Source organism: Malaclemys terrapin, chromosome 8 (assembly GCF_027887155.1).
Source record: "Malaclemys terrapin pileata isolate rMalTer1 chromosome 8, rMalTer1.hap1, whole genome shotgun sequence".
Classification (NCBI taxonomy): Eukaryota; Metazoa; Chordata; order Testudines; family Emydidae; genus Malaclemys; species Malaclemys terrapin.
Window position 1 is genome coordinate 73,208,036 of NC_071512.1, and position 18,166 is coordinate 73,226,201.

An 18,166-nucleotide genomic window follows, 5' to 3' on the forward strand; every position below is an offset into this window, starting at 1 on the left:
GTGCTGGTAGGTTTTTTTTTAATGCCATTGGCTATTTATCCAGGCAATATAATCTATCTTTGACCACTAATTGCAAAATCAAATAATTCTAACCCACCATATGGATTTTGTGTGTGTTGGGGGGGAGGGGGCTTGAAAACAAAGGTATTGACTTAAAGGTTGCCTGTAATTAATCAAACCTGAACTATCCTACTACAGATTTTCTTTTCTTTTTGTCTCCTCCAGAGCTGAATTCTGCCCCAATTTAACCCTTCTCTAATCTAATTGATTTAATTGGGGGTTAAATCCGGGTCCTGTAGATTTGAGTGACTTTTGTTGTTGTTACATCAACTTCAGCCATCTATGCTCCTTGTTTTAAAGAGATCTAAGAGTTCCCCCCCATACATAAACATTCAGACTTTCAAAGCAGAATTCTGTTTAGAGCAGCAATGAAGGTGTCTTCTACAGTCTTTAGCGTACATTACATTCTTTATAAATATCCCTCAATCTGTTGTTCTACGGAAAGCTGATCGCTTGGAATTCAGTCAGCCCTATGCTCTTTCTTCTGACTTTTACAATTTAAGCTTTAATGTTTGCAGAAACTAGCAATCCTGCAGTGTTAATTCATTCTATGATATAGGGGGACAGAAAGATTTTAGGGCCCTAGTTACTTTTTGCCTGTGAAATATGGTAATTTATCAGTTGCAAAGCTTGTAGATCAAGAAGACCTGCTTTTTGACCTGGCATCCTTCATACACACACACTCTGGTATGAAGATAGCATTATGTATATATGATCTGAGGTGTAATAATGACTTCAGTGCACTGGATTTAGTCTTTAAACCTATTAAACCATAATAAAATGAGTACTGGCAAATTTACTGTATCACAGCATGTAACTTACAAAGCAAATAAAGGAAAAGTAACCATTTCCAGCAGAAATAGATGCTTTTTTTCTTGTTCCTTTATGGAACAAATGATTCTTCAGAAAACATACAATATTGTATTAATGCATTGATTTTTCTAAGCCTATCCTCATGAGTTATAACTGTAAGCACTTACTGTTATGGCCTGGAATCTTTCCTTCAGCAGTTCAGCTTCTTCCATTCTGGAAATTAAAAACAGACAAGCGGTGAAGGGAGAAGAAAAGATACCATAGGCAAAGAGCCACCTGTGAGGGTTTCAAGAAAAGCTGGGTGGTTTGTGATCCAATTCCACAGCAGAGAGAAGGGAGAATTCCTGACTTATCCGGCGAGTCTCTGAACAGATGAGCAGATCAGCCGAGGCAGACACATGTAATGAGGGTGCGGTGGGGAGGCAGCCGTGGAGAGTGCTGGCATGAGCTGACTGACAAGTTTGAACAGTGGAACACAAGCCCTTTTCCTTCAGAAGCTGCCAACTCTTTGTTTTAATGTGCACAGTTAGCTGGCCATAGTTTCTTTAACTGTTTCATGCCCAAAGCACAGTGTCCAGGAACATGGTACAAATGCACTCAGACACAAGCCACAATTCACTTTTCCTTATCTGTATGCCTTTAATGAAAAAAGTTTAAAGCAATATACTGTAGACATGAAAGCACCAATAATTGTACATAGTAAAGGAGTCAGATCCTCAGGCTTCAACAACCTGGATAAGGACTACAGGGTCAGGCTCTCTACCTGAACATCACCAGTATGCCTTTTAGAATTCTAGTGCTTGTGTTCTAACAGAGCTCTCATATTGGGTGGCTATTCAGCTGACTGGAATGAGATGTGTATATCTGTCATGTGCTTTGGAACTTGGTATTATGCTGCTTAAGGGATGGTGTACATTTTCACCTTTCTGGTTACATGACTGGGAGTGAGCCTTCTAAAATCAGACTAGGAAACCTGCAAAATGGGTGGAACTGCCTCAAATAAAATCCACTCACCGAAAAAATCCTAGCACATGCGTAAAAGCTGAAGCTGGGTACACATAAGATGTAATGTGAGTCTGGAATCACTTCAGACCTCAGCAATGTGTAATTGTAATCTCTGCAAATATGCTGTCTGCAAGGATCTGTCAGTGTCTCCACTCTTTTTGCACTTAATGCACAGACACTAAATACACTGTGATTCAAATCATGGGATCACTTCACATGTAATGAGTTGGTGCAAGGAAATGACTTTATAGATGTATAAACCTCCAGCAAGTACCTTGGTATTTCACTATCTTTCCCTCACCCCATGTTCCATTCTGAGTCAGCACCGCCAGTACATGCCTATAGCTCATCACCTGGACTTTGCTTCTGAATCACATGCAAGATCCAAGCTGCTTCCAATCCTACCCCCTTTGCCTCAGGCTCCTGACTTAGCACTTTTTATTCCCCTGGCTGGATCCAAAAGCTGCTCACCTACATAATTAGCAGTACATCACCATAATGGGTATAGACCAGCTACGGACAAATGCCGAGATGCAACAGAATTGACAACTTACAAGTGATCTAGCCAGTGAGTGAATCTTCCCTCTACAGATCCTGATAGGATTCAATACATATCCCATATTTATGCTATGCCATCATTTGCCCATGCATCTATGCAGTATGCTTCCCTTCAGGCAGAGATTAGGGATGCATTAATGTCTTCAAGATCCACCTTGAACTTTTGTTCAAAAATTGACATTATCCCATGTTCATTGTGCGATGAGAGAACCAATTTTTTTGTTGTTTCACTATTAACATGTTCTGCTCTTCCTGGTTGGGTCAGCACCAAAAATTAAAAATAACACAAGAAAGGTGAAGTTTGCTGTTCAAAGCCCGAAGTACTGAGCTATCACAAGAGCCTGATTGTGCAAGTGTGGCAGGCCGTGGAAGTTTGGATATGTCTAGACGAACATTCCCTTATGGATTTAAAAGAAAACAACTTAACTACCCCCATAGAATTTAATAATATCCCTGTTATAGAATCCTAGAGTGAGACAATCATTTTCTGTAACATGATATACTTGTATTGAACCTATTACTTTTTCATAGACTCCTACTTGCTTCATCCTTATTAAAATCTATAGATGATCAGAGATCCCTTCTGGCCTTTTAAGATAATTCCTATAGATTCATGGTTTGGATGCTTACCTGAGTTTTAAAACTGTAAAAATAAATATACCTATTCCATAGAACTGAAAGGTCATTGAGTCCAGCCCCCTGCCTTCACTAGTAGGACCAAGTACTAATTTTTGCCCCAGATCCCTAACCCTAAGTGGCCCCTTCCACCCATTTTGCAGGTTTCCTGGTCTGATTTTAGAAGGCTCACTCCCAGATTGAACTCACAGCTCTGGGTTTAGCAGGCTAATACTCAAACCACTGAGCTATTCCTAAAGGAAATGAATGCTAATGACCAAGATAAAGAAGCCGTTTGGGGCCAAATTCTGCTCTCTGTCATGAGTGGAATTTCGTGGATGTAAAACCAGTATGGGTTCACACTTGAGTTCAAATGGCCCCTTGATTTCCATTATCTTGCACCTCTTGTACACGTTTTCCATAGGTGTGAATGATTACAAAATTCTACCATTCTGAACTGGTTTGGTAACACTCTCTGGAGAAGTGTAAATCACTACACAAGGTGCAAGGCATTGGAGAACTAGGCCCAGTGGAGCTATTGATGTGATCTTTTTCAAGACCAAGACCCAAAATAGTAATTACATCTAGGCAGACAACTTGTGTGCAGTGATTCAGCTAGATGTAGTTCATGGTGGCCAAGTGACAACCCTCAGGAAAACCAGCCTAACTTATGATCTGTATTTCCATTATCTGTGTATAGTAAGCTTGAAACAAAGATTTGAATGTTCTAAATCTACAAGCAATCTTTTTGTGGAGAAGGAGTAGCTCTGAGAAGCCCCCATTCTATCCAAGGTATTGGTCCTGATTCTCCCTTTATCTGCACCTTTGTGAAGTCCATTGCATAGTGGGTGTAAAATCCTGTCACTTGGGTTTGGGAGCATTTTATACTTAGCACTGATGTAAATGACTGCCCACGGTGCGTGGGAACAGAATCAGGTGTTCTCTATCTACCACACCTCCAGCTGAAAAGAACTAGATGAGACTTCCTTTGGTGTCTACCAGTATCATTCAAACTTCAACTATAGTAGATGCTATTGATGTATGGTAACATTTTCTTAAATTGCCTAAGTCCAGTTGACTTTTAAAAGGAAGTAAGTTCCTAAATCACATAGTCTACAAGTGCGATTTATTAAAGAGTACTTTATTAGCAGTTAATTGGCCATAAGGAGATGTACTAGCTAAGATTTAATGTTTTCTTTCCCTCATTTATGTTGCAGAGTTCAAGGTTACTCTAAAAAGGAAAGGCAAGTATGAGTAATGCTACTGGGCTATGTAAGTGCCCATTATTATGAAAGTATTTAAAGTGCTGTTTCTCAATTAACCTGTTGCTAGGTAGATTTTTTTGGTTCAGCCACTAGGTTATTTTCCAGTTATGTTAATCCTATTCTAAACTGGATTTACATGGCAAAAGAAGAAATGGGCCAGCTGTCACTTTGTCTGCCCTTAAGCCTGCTTCGCCAATGACAGTGCAGCAACCAAGACATTACATATTGTCAAATCAGTGGATCCAAACAGCTGTGCTTTCAGTCTGCAAGATTCTTGAAAGCTGACAGATAAAATAGTTTCCTTTGGAAATATCTTACCTAGTCCATAAATTAAAGGGAAAAAAAATCTTCTAGTGGAAAAGTGTATTTAACCTGTCTTTTCTATTGTGGGTGGTCATGCAATGTATATTTCTGCTTTGGATGGACTGATATTTTGAGTTACTTAGAAAAGGGTGGTTGTGCCACTTGATCTTTCATGCAAATCACATTCTTTTGTGTTCATCCCCTTTATTCATTTGTTTCCATTTTGCCATGGATTCCTAATGTAGGAGTCAGATTGCCTAATGTGTATCCAAGACAAATGGTGAAACAATTGCATTATATAGTCATGTAATGAAGTGGGTGGGAATTTAGGGGAACAGAACATTGTGATAAAAGTTCACAAGTGGGCCTGAAGAAACACATTCACAGCTGGAAATGAATATGGATCTTGTTTCTGAGATTTGTGCTCCTAAAAGCAAATTCTAAAGAGCAGCACAGAAAAATCATGCCACATCAGAACTGCACCAGCTGTCCTTTCACCCACTTTTCCATATCCTTGCTTATGGCTTTTAATGGTAATTGTAAAAATAGTGTTAAACTGTGTAATCCAGCATAACTAAAAATAGAAATGGGCCCTGAAAACTGAAATTGCAGTCTGAAGGGAAACATTAAACTAAATCAAAAGAGAATTCTGTATTATTGAGATTATAAGCAACTCCTCTTAGTCAACAACCCCTTTGTTTGTTAGGGAATAGATGTTTGACTACAATTATAGGACCAGATTTGCAGTGGGTGTAAATTGGCAAGCTCCCATTAACATCTTTATGTTTTTTTAAAAGCCAAAGGAGTGAGTCCAATTTATACCAGCTGATGGTCTAGTCTCTTTCCCACTAAGTGCTGTTATTGTTTTTAAGAGAGTAAACTTGCCATCACCATGAGTTTGTCAATATGTAGCTTTAAGTTTGTCTTTTTGGCGGGGGGGGGGGAGAGAGACACTAAATTCTAGAGTTGTGGCCTCTCTCACTGAGAATGCCTTGCCATAACCTTTTGTTAATTAAGCCAGAAGGCTGCTGGCTGGAGTGGCTTAGCTGACCTTGAATGCCGTAATACCATTGAGGAGTAGGTGGTCTCTTGCATAGCCAGGATCCAAGCAATTTAGTTCTTTAAAGATAACTAATAGAACAAATAAGACCATTCTTATGGGAGATTGACAGGGAAAAAATAATGTTGGAAGTCATGGTGAATTTATGATAAACAAAAGCAGCTTAGATAAGCATAAAAAACTTTTGGGCACTTTCTAAACAAGCAGGGCTAGGGGAGATCTGCCCATCAGCTATGCGTATTCTTGCACAACACTGAGGAATGAAATTCAGCAGCTACACCCTTAGGCTACCCAGAATGTCTTTCAAGGTCAAGGGCCAATTTCATTGGTATGCTGAAATGTACTTCGGGCTGCTTCATCCAGCTGTGCTTTCAGTGTTGTGGCATGGGTCAGTTTTCATCCAGAGATATGCTCTGATCATTTTACCCCATCTAGAACTTTTTTGTGGTTTATAGAGGCTCTTTCTGACCAACAAGCACACCAATGAACAGATGTTTCACAAGTAGGCCAGAACAACCTGCAAATGAATTGGATATTTGGTGTACTGGCAGACTTAGGCAATGAGAGAAGACTCAGTTACAGAAACATAAAATCTTAAATGCAAGGAATGGAAACAAATAACACAGGGACAATACAAAATGGGAGGAAGTTATCAATAAGCAACACCCAGCACAGTAAAAGGAGTTTATTTTCATTGGATCTTGATACTGCCTTCGGAAAACACTTGTATCCACAAGGACTACAAACTGTGAGCAGGATTGGGAGTGGCAATGGCTCATGAAAAGATTCCATAATAAGAAATGGTCCCAAATATGGGCGAGCTTTAAAACTATTAGAAGAACTAGGAACACATGGCTTTTTAAATATCACCCTTAGAACATGGGTAGTTACTGGTGGTGACTAAAGAGTTTATGAACATTATTAGTGACTTGTAATATTGCATATTTTGAAAATGGAATGTTTTCCTACCATACCCATGGTATCATCAGGATGGGAGATTTGCTCTGACTTCCTTTAGCTACTGTTAACTTGTTTGCAGATGTTCCCTATTATATTTTACAATTACACTACAGTAGTCTGTAGTCTTAAAGGTACCCAGTAGATTTAACATATTACCCCATATTGGCTTTCCATCAAATTACATAGTAATGTAAATCTCTCTCTCTCTCTCTCTCTCTCTACTTCTTAGGTAATAGGGGTGAAGTCCTGGCTCCACTGAAGTCAATGGAAAATCTCCTATTGATGACAATGGGGTTCGGATTTCACCCTTGGTGTAAGACTTTTCCAGAGCTCAGGTCCAGACTTTCAAGTGTTTGGTACCCAGCATGTTGAGCTCCCTTGAAAAAACCCTGTTTTCCTTGCTTGCCCAAGCAAGCCCACACCCTGAATGTTTGGGAGGAAGAGCTCTGAGTGATTGTTTCTGTTGGTGGAACTCCCTTCCTGTTTCTATTCATAACCCCAAATCTGTTATAGCTTTTAAACCAAACTAAAGAAACAGCTGTTTGCCATTGCCTTTTTGATTATTTTAAAACTTTGATTGTCTTGATCATGTTTTATAGTAAAATGCCTTGTCACGGTTCATAAAAGATGATGTATAAATGTTACATTGCAGATTAATTTCTCTGTCTAATTGTCCTAGGAATATTTGCTTAGCTTTGCACATCCTAGAGAGTATCTACTGTGTATATATCTGTGTTGGATCTATATTCAACATACCTGTTATTACACAGATTAATCAACCTAAAAAAGTGATTGTACTAATTGTATCTTGTCCATATTTTTTTAGGGCTATTCAATAAAATGACCAAATATATTCAATTTTTTGAATCATTTCCATGGTTTACCATATATTCCTTGACAATATAACAATTAATGGGCCATAAATACCTGGAAAAACATTTATATATTTCTGAAAATGGAAATTCATCCAAAGAAACTAACAAATGGTTTCTATTTTGTATTTAAATGTCCCACTTCAGCTGAAACTTTAGTTTAAAACAAGTTGCTCTTCTGATTATGAATATGGTTTTTTTAAATAGCAATTGTTCAAGTGCCTAGCTCAGGGACAGGCACTTTTTATATAAGATAGCAGCCCTTGAACATGTTGTGGGATGTGTTGATTGCAACCGAGCATTTTCTAACTGCTGTAGCTCCATCTAAGAATAGTGCAGGACTTAAAACTCCACAATGCCAACTGTGCTGGGAATATTTAGAAGTGCGCTTTGAGACTTAAGCCTTAGTTGTTGTAGTGGAGTTGTTTCATTTTAGCTGAAATCAAATACACTGTAAGTGAGGTCAAACCCTAGGGAATGGAGCAAAGCTCACATAAAAGCACTATGCTGCACGCGCACACACACATTAGATGGCTTGAGGCTGAACCTATGCAGCTGGGTACAGCTATTGAAACAGAGCATTGGGGGAAAGCAGATGCAGCCTGCTGTTCCCCTTCCATTTGGGGTGTTGGCCCAGTAGATCAGTAGTGTGAGGGTGCACAGTAAGGGGCTGTAGAGATCCATTACTGAGATCTCCACAATGCTCACGGATGAGCAGTGTCCCTCTGCCTTGGAACTCTGCTGTTTATGGCCTCCATTTCATGGCTAATCATTTTTAAGCCTGCAGGTGTGTAAGGCAAGTCAGGATTTCTGTACAAAAGTTAGGGCTCAGTCCTAATAGTCTTACTTGGGCTAAATTCCCACTGATTCCAGTGGGAGTTTTGTCTTAGCAAGAGAATGATTGGGATCTTAAGTAAATTATAAAGCTCAGTGGAGGTGAGCGTCCATTCTCTTTCTCTCCATCCCCAGTCCTTTTAGATGTAACACTGATTGTGGAATGCTTAAATTTACTGAAAACATTCATGCAGTTGTATGGCCTGCAAATATGTAACACATGTAGCTACATATGAAATAAAGTCTTTGGATTATCTGCACTTGTGTTACAATGTATGGAGACTTTCCCAACAGTACTTTGCTTAAACCTTCCCCTAGCTTCAAAACATATTGTACTTACTTTTTGAGCTTTGGTCAGCTGTATAACAGTTGTCTAGCTACTGTTTACTTCCTTTATGCACCCAGCTGTTTGTTTGAAATTTAAAACTGCTTGAAAGAATGGTGACTTCAGACATCTGTCAATCCCTACCATGCTCTCAGTTCCGCACTATGCTGTAGAGTGTGGGTGGTCAGAAAACCAGCTAACACGGGAGTCACTTTGCTTAAGCTTTTCATAGTACTAAAGAGGAAAAAATAAATGGCAGGAGCTAATGTGTAACATTAATGTCAGTGGAGCTGAACAAATTATTGGTAGCAAGTAACATTCTTTGCAAACCAATCCTGACTTTTTTTGGCTAATGTATTCAATATTGGTAAGTATCCACCAAATAGGCTGAGAACAACTTGCATCCCATCAGTCATTCTCAAAGAATTCACTTCAACTCTTCAGTCTTCTATATTTGTAATGCAGTTCATGTCACCTACATTACACAGGATTGTTTCTGCTCGATGACTGGATCTCTTTAAATAAAGGAACAATTAATAGCACATCTTTCATGCTAACATTTGCAAAAGATTCATGAATACCTGAAATAATCTAAATACTCATGAACAACAAATGTCATCATCCCACAACCAACAGGAAACTGAACTTCTCACTTTAATTCTCTAAAATTATTCACAAATTACACAATTGTGTATTTATTTAACCAGCTTTTACTGTGACCAATATCACAAAATAGTGAGAACTATACAGAAGCAAAGAATGCACAGTTTAATGCTGTTGTCTAGTATCACCCATTTATGACTTTTATCATTAATTTCACAGACTAAGTACTATTAATTACTTACATCATTATGTTTGGTAACACTACAGCTAAGCACCAGATATTCATATTTGTCTCATTTTCATTGGCTGAAATGAGGAGACACTCCACTGAAGTCAATGGAGTTATACGGGTTATACACCAGTCTTTTAAAGAATAAGGCCCAGTATATTACTCCTGAGGGCATTCTGCTCTGGGTAAGGTGTCCACTGGTTACATTCACCTTCCTTACAGCATTGTGATACATGGGGACAATAAGGATAAGATTCAGGATATGTTCACACTGCAGTCACAGGGTGTGACTGCAGTTTGTGTAGACAAACCCGAGCTAGCTTTAATTTAGATAGCTCAGGTCCCGATGCAGTGAAGCTGCAACTGCAGTGTAGACATACTCTCTATTTATATATTTTTATTTTTAAAAGTGTGCAGTGCAGGTAGTTTTAAAGAGGCTGGCTCCTAAGGTAAATCTGAGCACAGGACTCAGCGGGTCCTAACCCTAACCCTAAATTTAAACTGGAGTAAGAAAGCTGAAGTATGACTTTTTAACAGCATCAATTTAGACAATGATGCAAGAGGTGGATGGCATTTCCTAGGACTTAATGACCAGCTGGAAGGACTAGATGGCTTAAAACATAGCCAAGGAGACTCATGTGGCCACTAATCCCCAGGAAATGCCCCACATCAAGGTCATTATTGTTATAAGCTGATTATTTTTAACAAATTTAATTGTATGGAATTATTTCATGGCTGGTGCAGATCTTGAGAACTAATTCCTGTTAATCATCAGGCAGACTCCTGAATTAATCTCTCAGAGTTTATTTTAAAATTCCTTATAGATCTCAGTACAGTATTGACTGACCAGGATTACAGGCTCCTTCCTGGATATTAATTGCAATACACAAGCCTGAATAAGTAAAATTAAATTGACTCTTAAGTCCCCAAACCCCTTAAAGCTCTCATTCTGTCCCCTTTAAATATAAAACTTGCATTCTATTCCTGGGTCTGACACTGGCTTTTTGGGTGCCTATGGGTAAGTCACGTCATCTTTCTGTCTCTCTTATTTTTTCATCTGTAAAACAGGGATGATCAAATTTACTTCCTTTTGTAAAGTGCTTTGAGATCTATAGAACAAAAACATTGTACAAGAGTGAGGTGTGATATTCTCTGCATGTGATATAGGACTCTTTCTCTACAAGGTTTTTCATTATCTGCAAATTCTGCCCTCATATAGACCCTGAAAAGCAAATAGTCACATTTGTCTTCAATAGGAGTACTTGGATGCTTTAAGTTAGGCACATGCTTACATGCTTTGCTAGATCAGGGCCCATTGGCAGAATTGGCCCCAAAAAGCCCTGTGTGGGATATCCAGTCTGACTCCTTAACAGCATCAAAGTCACTAAATTCCATAAAGACCACACATTCCAAGACCCAGATTCAAATGAGAATTCTGCTCAAATAAAGACTACAGAAATGTGCCCATTTGCTAATAGTTTGTTTGATTTATTTTTATATTTTAGATTAATAGCATTCTAAGCAAATTGTATATCTGATAATTTTGATCACATCAATTTGGAATCTGCTTGTATCCCTTCAGAAATATTTGATCACAGTGAGGGCATGGGTCAATTTTTAATGCAATTCAAACAGTTTTGAGGAGACAGGAATGAGAATAATTGGACAGCCCTGGCTAAGACATTTTTCAATTTAACAGCTAAAGTTTTCTATTGGAGGACTGCATCCTAACCTGGTAGTGAGATAGAATCTTATTTCCTGTAATAAAGGTGTAGAGAGCCCATACAGAACACAACATAACTCTTATTCCCATGTGGCAATAGTCAGCAGGAGGCCTAGAGATGAGTTGGCAAAATTAACTAGCTTCTAAGCTTGAAGTTTTATGTTTCATGTAGGAGACACCCAGGGGAGTTTTCAAATGGCCCCCTTTGGACACTCTGCAGAGGATGTGAGCAAGTAGTTCTGGTAAACTCAGACAAGGCATTTTCAAAGTAGGATGAGATGGTGCTTTCTGTAAATCTAACCGCTCTGGGAGCCTGTTTCATTTATGTATTCAGTTCTGCTGGGTACCCAGGCACTGGGATTTTCACATCTTCACCGCTAGATGATGTTGTGCTCCGCTGTTCTCCCTATTTCTAAATGCACTATCTTTCCCTGCTGCTCTAAGGTCACTCATTCAAGTCACCTCAGCAATTCTCTCATGGGGCACCTGAAGCCTGCTGGGACAGTAAAATGGCCTCACCAGCCTCTAAATTCATGGCGCTTCAGAAATAGCATCAAATAAACAGGGAGAATTGGTCAGCTTTCAAAAGTGAAGACAACTTTTCACACATTGTTGGAATGTAGTGGAAGTGGAATGTGAAGCGGATAAGGAACAGTTTCTACTCACTGTGTCTCACCCTCTTAAAAAGTTTGAAGAAGCACAAATAACAATGTAAGTCTCGATCTAGGGGCTAAAATGGGAGTTGAGCACCCAGGGAATTTTCAAAGCTGGTGTTTGGCTACACCCAAATTGCCTGAGAACCTGGTGCTTGCACCCATGCCAATTACCTGAGGAGTCGGAGTTGAATAGAAACCTGCCAGTTGTAAATTAGCACATCACATCTGAGGCCTGGATACCAGTGGTGAGCAGGGTAAACGTATGCTATTTTAGGCACCTTTGGAGATTTGCCATATACAGGGATAGGTCATGAGGGAGATAGCAGAGAGAATGGGGACAGACAAAAGGAAGCTTATCTAAGGAGACTAAGAAACTTACACCAGAATGACAGAAATGCTCCTTCTCAAGGATGAGCTCCTGGGCAAATATTTACGAACCTTCTGTGCTGATAGTATGTAGAGTTTGTGCCTTCAGGCTATGTCCTGGATAAATGCTGTGTGGGTCTATGGCAGGGTATAAAACTTGTGACATGGTCTTGGGTAGACAGCCACCATAACTGTCCATCTATCCATGGAATAGGTATGTGGTCTATTTATTGGCTGTATTGTCTCCCCTTGGTCCCTTCAGAACATGTGTGTGCTGTGCTCAGTACAGATGGGAAGAGATCCATGGCAATGAATAACTATATAATTTGGTGTTGGATCTATCTATCCATAGGGAAGCTTAAACCCTTGTGGATTGTAGCCTTTAAGCTATCTCCTAGGTACAGAGAGGGTCCCTTGAAAGGGCAAGTGGCAGGAATTACTGGAAGCTATGGTGACCCTGACTATTACAGAGAAGGCATGGCTGTCTCCATGGCTCCCCCTTCAGCTTGTACAGAGATGCTGGATGACTTTAGCAGTGAGTCTAGGCACACAAATACCACTATATTGAGTGTGGTACGAGAACCTGAATAGAAAGGGTAGAATAACCTATATCCCTGTGTGACCTGTGCCTTAGGATGATGAAAGTCCTTCAAGGTTCATAGATCCTGTTAGGATGGTAAATGCACCTCCTTTTCTGAGCCTTGCTTCCCCTTCAGAGATATAGTCAATTATTTTTTGTCAAGGTCCAAATTTTTTGGTCAAGGTATAGTTAAGGTCCAGACTCCAGAGAAAATAATAACAATACTGATAATAATAAGTAAATACATTTTTTTGGGGGGGGTCTGTTCAAAAGCATCTGATGGTCCGGATTTGACCCATGGTATGCCTATTGACTACCCCTGGCCTACTGGCTCCTATCTAAATTGTCTCATGATGTATCAGCCCCAGCATGATCACATGCTGCACTAGAGACTCTTCCTGATATTGTTCCCCTAACCCACAGCATCTCTTCTCTGAGTCCCAGTCTCTTCTGTCTCCTCCCCCTCACCTCTCCTAGCCCTTCCCCATACTAATCCTATAAAACCTCAGCAACTCCTGCCCTTTTCTGTGTCTTTCAAGTTGTGTGTGTGTGTGTGTGTGTGTGTGTGTGTGTGTGTGTTGGGCTGCTGTTTGGAAACTGTAGCCTGTGCCTCCTGGCTTAATTGTATCTAGACTGCAACTAATTTTTAAGCAATTAGAACAGCCTTGGAGCTGTCCTGGGCCCTTCTGAAAAATCCTCCATGGGCATCTGTCCACCAGACCATGCTTCCAAGCCATCTTCTTGGCGAGTTCCAGCCACAGGGCTTTTTGTCAGTGTAGGTGCAATAAAATGCCAGCTTTGAAAATGCTATGAGCAATGAATGAGGGATAGACCTCAATGGATTACTCACATAAGCAAGACTATTAGGATTTGGTTTGTGTTACATGGAGCCTTAAAAGAGGAATCACAATTCAGTAATGTGATTCAAGAAAATGCTTTGACTTCATAAATTTTTTTTAAGGCCCTCTTCTTGACTCAAAATTTCTCTGCTTAACTTGCTGTTTTAAGTAGTAATTTAGTTGATTGTTTAATTGTTGCAGGTAAAATTTGTGTATAATGCAGTTATGAAAACCATTTGGTGCAGAAGATAGAGACATCTGAATTGCGTTTGTAGTTCTAACCCTTGTTTTTTATTTGCTTTCTCCTCACATCACCCCCATTGGATACCATAATATCATGTGTAGATTAATTTATCAGTTTTATCTGAAATTTACCTTTGCCTTTAATTTACCTGATTCACGTTTTGAATGACTAGCCAAATAAACTTTGGTCTGGTTTATAACGAAATTCCTATTGTGAGACAATGACTAATTCTTTGCAACTCACGCACTTGGTCCCTAGTTAGCGAGAGCTTCAGATATGAATTGTTTTAATTCTCAGGTTTGTAAAGCTTTGATTATTCAATTATGTTGGCATTCAATCATCCTGAATAATTGGATCTTCCTGTATAAAGGAAAAAGGTTTATAAGCACTGTTAATCCAGGTGCCAATTCTTCCTTTGAATTAGTGGATGTGGGATGGCATTGTAAACAGAATGGGAGCTGTGTGTCATTCATTACCTTTTATCTGTAGGCTAAATTAGTAATCAGCCTAGTTTAATCTCTCTCCAGCCACAGAAGTTTACAGAGAAAATCTTTGATGGCATCTGTCTCTAATCTGCTTAATTATAAAACCATTAGATTTGTCTAACAAGGGGTGTGCCCGTGTGTGTCTGTGTGTGCGCGCACACATGTCAGCTTTCAAAAGTGAAGACAACTTTTCACACATTGCTCGAATGTAATGGAAGTGGTAGGTTCTGTTTCACATTTCCTATATTGACAATGTACAGTGTAAGGACAGATAAACCACAAACTTTTTGGTCTCCTTTGGGTTCCTAGAACACTAGGAAGATTCTTAACTGAAGAGATTGTTTCTCGTCTTCCTTTTGCCAGTTATGAGGATATAGGGACAGAGTTTTTATGATTGCTCCCTGTGCAGTTCAGAAATGAAAAACTGTTGGGAATATGCCTGTTGCAGATCTAGGAAAGTGAGTCCTCAAAAAAAAAAAAAAAATTCTTGACATAGAAGGAATAATGTAAAAGACAGTAACTGTCTCATGATTATTATAGTTCCCAAAATTAAATACTTTGGTTGGAGCTAAAGTAGCTGTTCAACATCCAAAATGCTTCATGTCACTATGCAGTAGGAAAACTATTATGTATCTCAAATTATAAGAGGACTTTTATACTATGAAATCTATTTGGCAGTGGTATGTGTTTTGATTTGTTTTTTCTAAATAGAAATTGATTAAAAGCAAACAACGCCGAAAACATTTAACACAACTGGCAAAGGCTTCTCTGATGTTAGATTTCTCAACTAACGTGGCATGTGCTTTAGAATTAATAAGTCAGTGGTGGAAAATTACTAGCATCTCTAAAAGTTTTTCTCTGTTGCATTACGTTGCAAGAGTAAACAAGCATATTGATGACATACAACTTATCTTCATAACTATGGGAAAGGCCTTTTTTCACTGCTTGTATATCACAACTTCCTCTTGCAAACTGGCAATGCTTTAGAAGAGTTCAGTGAAAACTGAAATTAATCTTCCTCCAGCACTCTGGGTGATCATGGTTAGAATTCAAAGTCCAGCAGCAGAATGAAATGTGGCTAAGGATACCAGTGGGAGAAACAGTCTGCACATCCATCTCTCTTTCTATGCACTGCAACTACACAGATTGCCATATGGCTTTCTAGCTGACTATGTTACTCTCCTGCTGGACTTCTGTGGTATTAAAACCAAACCTAGAGTCTTGGCCTTGGTTCTCTCTCTTTTGGTGGGACTAATAGTCACTCTCTCTTCCCCCCAAATCTCACCCTCTTAACCATTCCTTGGAGTGTCAAGGCTCTGATATTGCTGTCTTGCACAGGGGCCATTTATTAGTTTATTGGTTGGATGGGTGCGTGGTTGGCTGAAGCAAAATGATGAATTTGTGGCAAAAACTCTGAATTGCTTTGGATGTTGTTGTGTGTGGGGTGGGGGTTGGGAATGCCAAATTAGAGAGATGCAGAATTATTAAATTCACAGTGCTCTCAGATCAATGAGGCAGATGACATTTGGCAAAGCTATTGTTTCAGGCTCTCTGCTGATGAAACTATGTTAGTGTTTGAGGTTTTCTCTGAAACTATAAAGGCAAGAAACTATGGTTTGTAACCTGTCCTTTAAATCGGCTTCTGTACCCAATGACTGGAAGATAGCTAATGTAACACCAATATTTTAAAAAGGCTCTAGAGGTGATCCCAGCAATTACAGACTGGTAAGTCTAACGTCAGTACCGGGCAAATTAGTTGAAACAATAGTAAACAATAGTAAAGAATAAAATTGTCAGACACATAGAAGAATATAACTTGTTGGGCAAAAGTCTTACTAATCTATTAGAGTTCTTTGAAGGGGTCAACAAACATGTGGCCAAGGGGGGATCCAGTGGACATAGTGTACTTAGATTTCCAGAAAGCCTTTGACAAGGTCCCTCACCAAAGGCTCTTATGTAAATTAAGTTGTCATGGGATAAGAGGGAAGGTCCTTTCATGGATTGAGAACTGGTTAAAAGACAGGGAACAAAGGGCAGGAATAAATGGTAAATTCTCAGAATGGAAAGGGGTAATAAGTGGTGTCCCCAAAGGTCAGTTCTAGGACCAATCCTATTCAACTTATTCATAAATAATCTGGAGAAAGGGGTAAAAAGTGAGGTGGCAAAGTTTGCAGATGATACTAAACTGCTCAAGATAGTTAAGACCAAAGCAGACTGTGAAGAACTTCAAAAAGATCTCACAAAACTAAGTGATTGAGCAACAAAATGGCAAATGAAATTTAATGTGGATAAATGTAAAGTAATGCACATTGGAAGAAATAACCCCAACTATACATACAATATGATGGGGGCTAATTTAGCTACCACAAATCAGGAAAAAGATCTTGGAGTCATCGTGGATAGTTCTCTGAAGACGTCCACGCAGTGTGCAGCAGCGGTTAAAAAAGCAAACAGGATGTTAGAAATCATTAAAAAGGGGATAGAAAATAAGACGGAGAGTATCTTATTGCCCTTGTATAAATCCATGGTATGCCCACATCTTGAATACTGCATACAGATGTAGTCTCCTCATCTCAAAAAAGATATACTGGCATTAGAAAAGGTTCAGAGAAGGGCAACAAAAATGATTATGGGTTTGGAATGGGTCCCATATGAGGCGAGATTAAAGAGGCTAGGACTTTTCATCTTGGAAAAGAGGAGACTAAAGGGGGATATGATAGAGGTATATAAAATCATGAGTGATGTAGAGAAAGTAAATAAGGAAAAGTTATTTACTTGTTCCCATAATACAAGAACTAGGGGCCACCAAATGAAATTAATGGGCAGCAGGTTTAAAACAAATAAAAGGAAGTTCTTCACACAGTGCACAGTCAACTTGTGGAACTCCTTGCCTGAGGAGGTTGAGAAGGCTAGGACTATAACAGCGTTTAAAAGAGAACTGGATAAATTCATGGAGGTTAAGTCCGTTAATGGATATTAGCCAGGATGGGTAAGGAAGGGTGTCCCTAGCCTCTGTTTGTCAGAGGGTGGAGATGGATGGCAGGAGAGAGATCACTTGATCATTGCCTGTTGCGTTCACTCCCTCTGGGGCACCTGGCATTGGCCACTGTTGGTAGACAGGATACTGGGCTAGATGGACCTTTGGTCTGACCCAGTACGGCCATGCTTATGTTCTTATGTTATGTAACTTCTTTTTTAAATTTTAAGGTCAGATTCTGGAGCACAATTCTTTGTTATGGGGGTGAATTCTGTGGTAAATCTTGCAGAATGCAGAGGACCCTGATTATAGGAAACCACAGACAAAACAGGCTTCTACAGAACTTGAGTGCCAACTTTGTCTCCAGTGTTTACTAGGGACCACACACAGTGTGACTAAAGCATACGAAGATATCTAGTAGCTGAATAAAGAAATTAACATATTAAAGTATATATTTTCTAGTGTCAGACTTAGACTTCCTTTACTTCGAAAGCCAGATTCCTTTTTATTTGCAGGGTCTCAGTCCCTATTGTCTTCTCTTTCTAGAGCTCCATTTCTCACTATCTTTCTCAGCTTCCATTACTCTTTTCCCTAGCTCCTATATTTCCATCTCTTCTACCTTATCTCAGATGATCTTTGCTATTAGTTCCTCTCATCTAGTTCCCAGCACACACCTTTTTCCATTCCTTCCCTCAGTGGAGCAGCTTAAAGATATATTTACAATTATGGTGAAATTACATGAAAACTTGATTTTGTGGAGGGAAAAATAATTGATGTTGCCTTTCTCCTATTCC

The 18,166-nt window shown here is 39.3% G+C and overlaps 1 protein-coding gene across 1 annotated transcript in view; it reads right to left on the reverse strand.

Moving 5' to 3' along the window:
* Positions 1-18,166, reverse strand: part of PALMD (palmdelphin) — a 70,979-nt gene that overhangs the window by 37,625 nt on the left and 15,188 nt on the right. Inside the window, exon 3 of the mRNA XM_054038066.1 lies at positions 1,041-1,086. Within this exon, the coding sequence (XP_053894041.1) occupies positions 1,041-1,086 (46 nt within the window). The remainder of the gene's footprint in view (positions 1-1,040; positions 1,087-18,166) is intronic.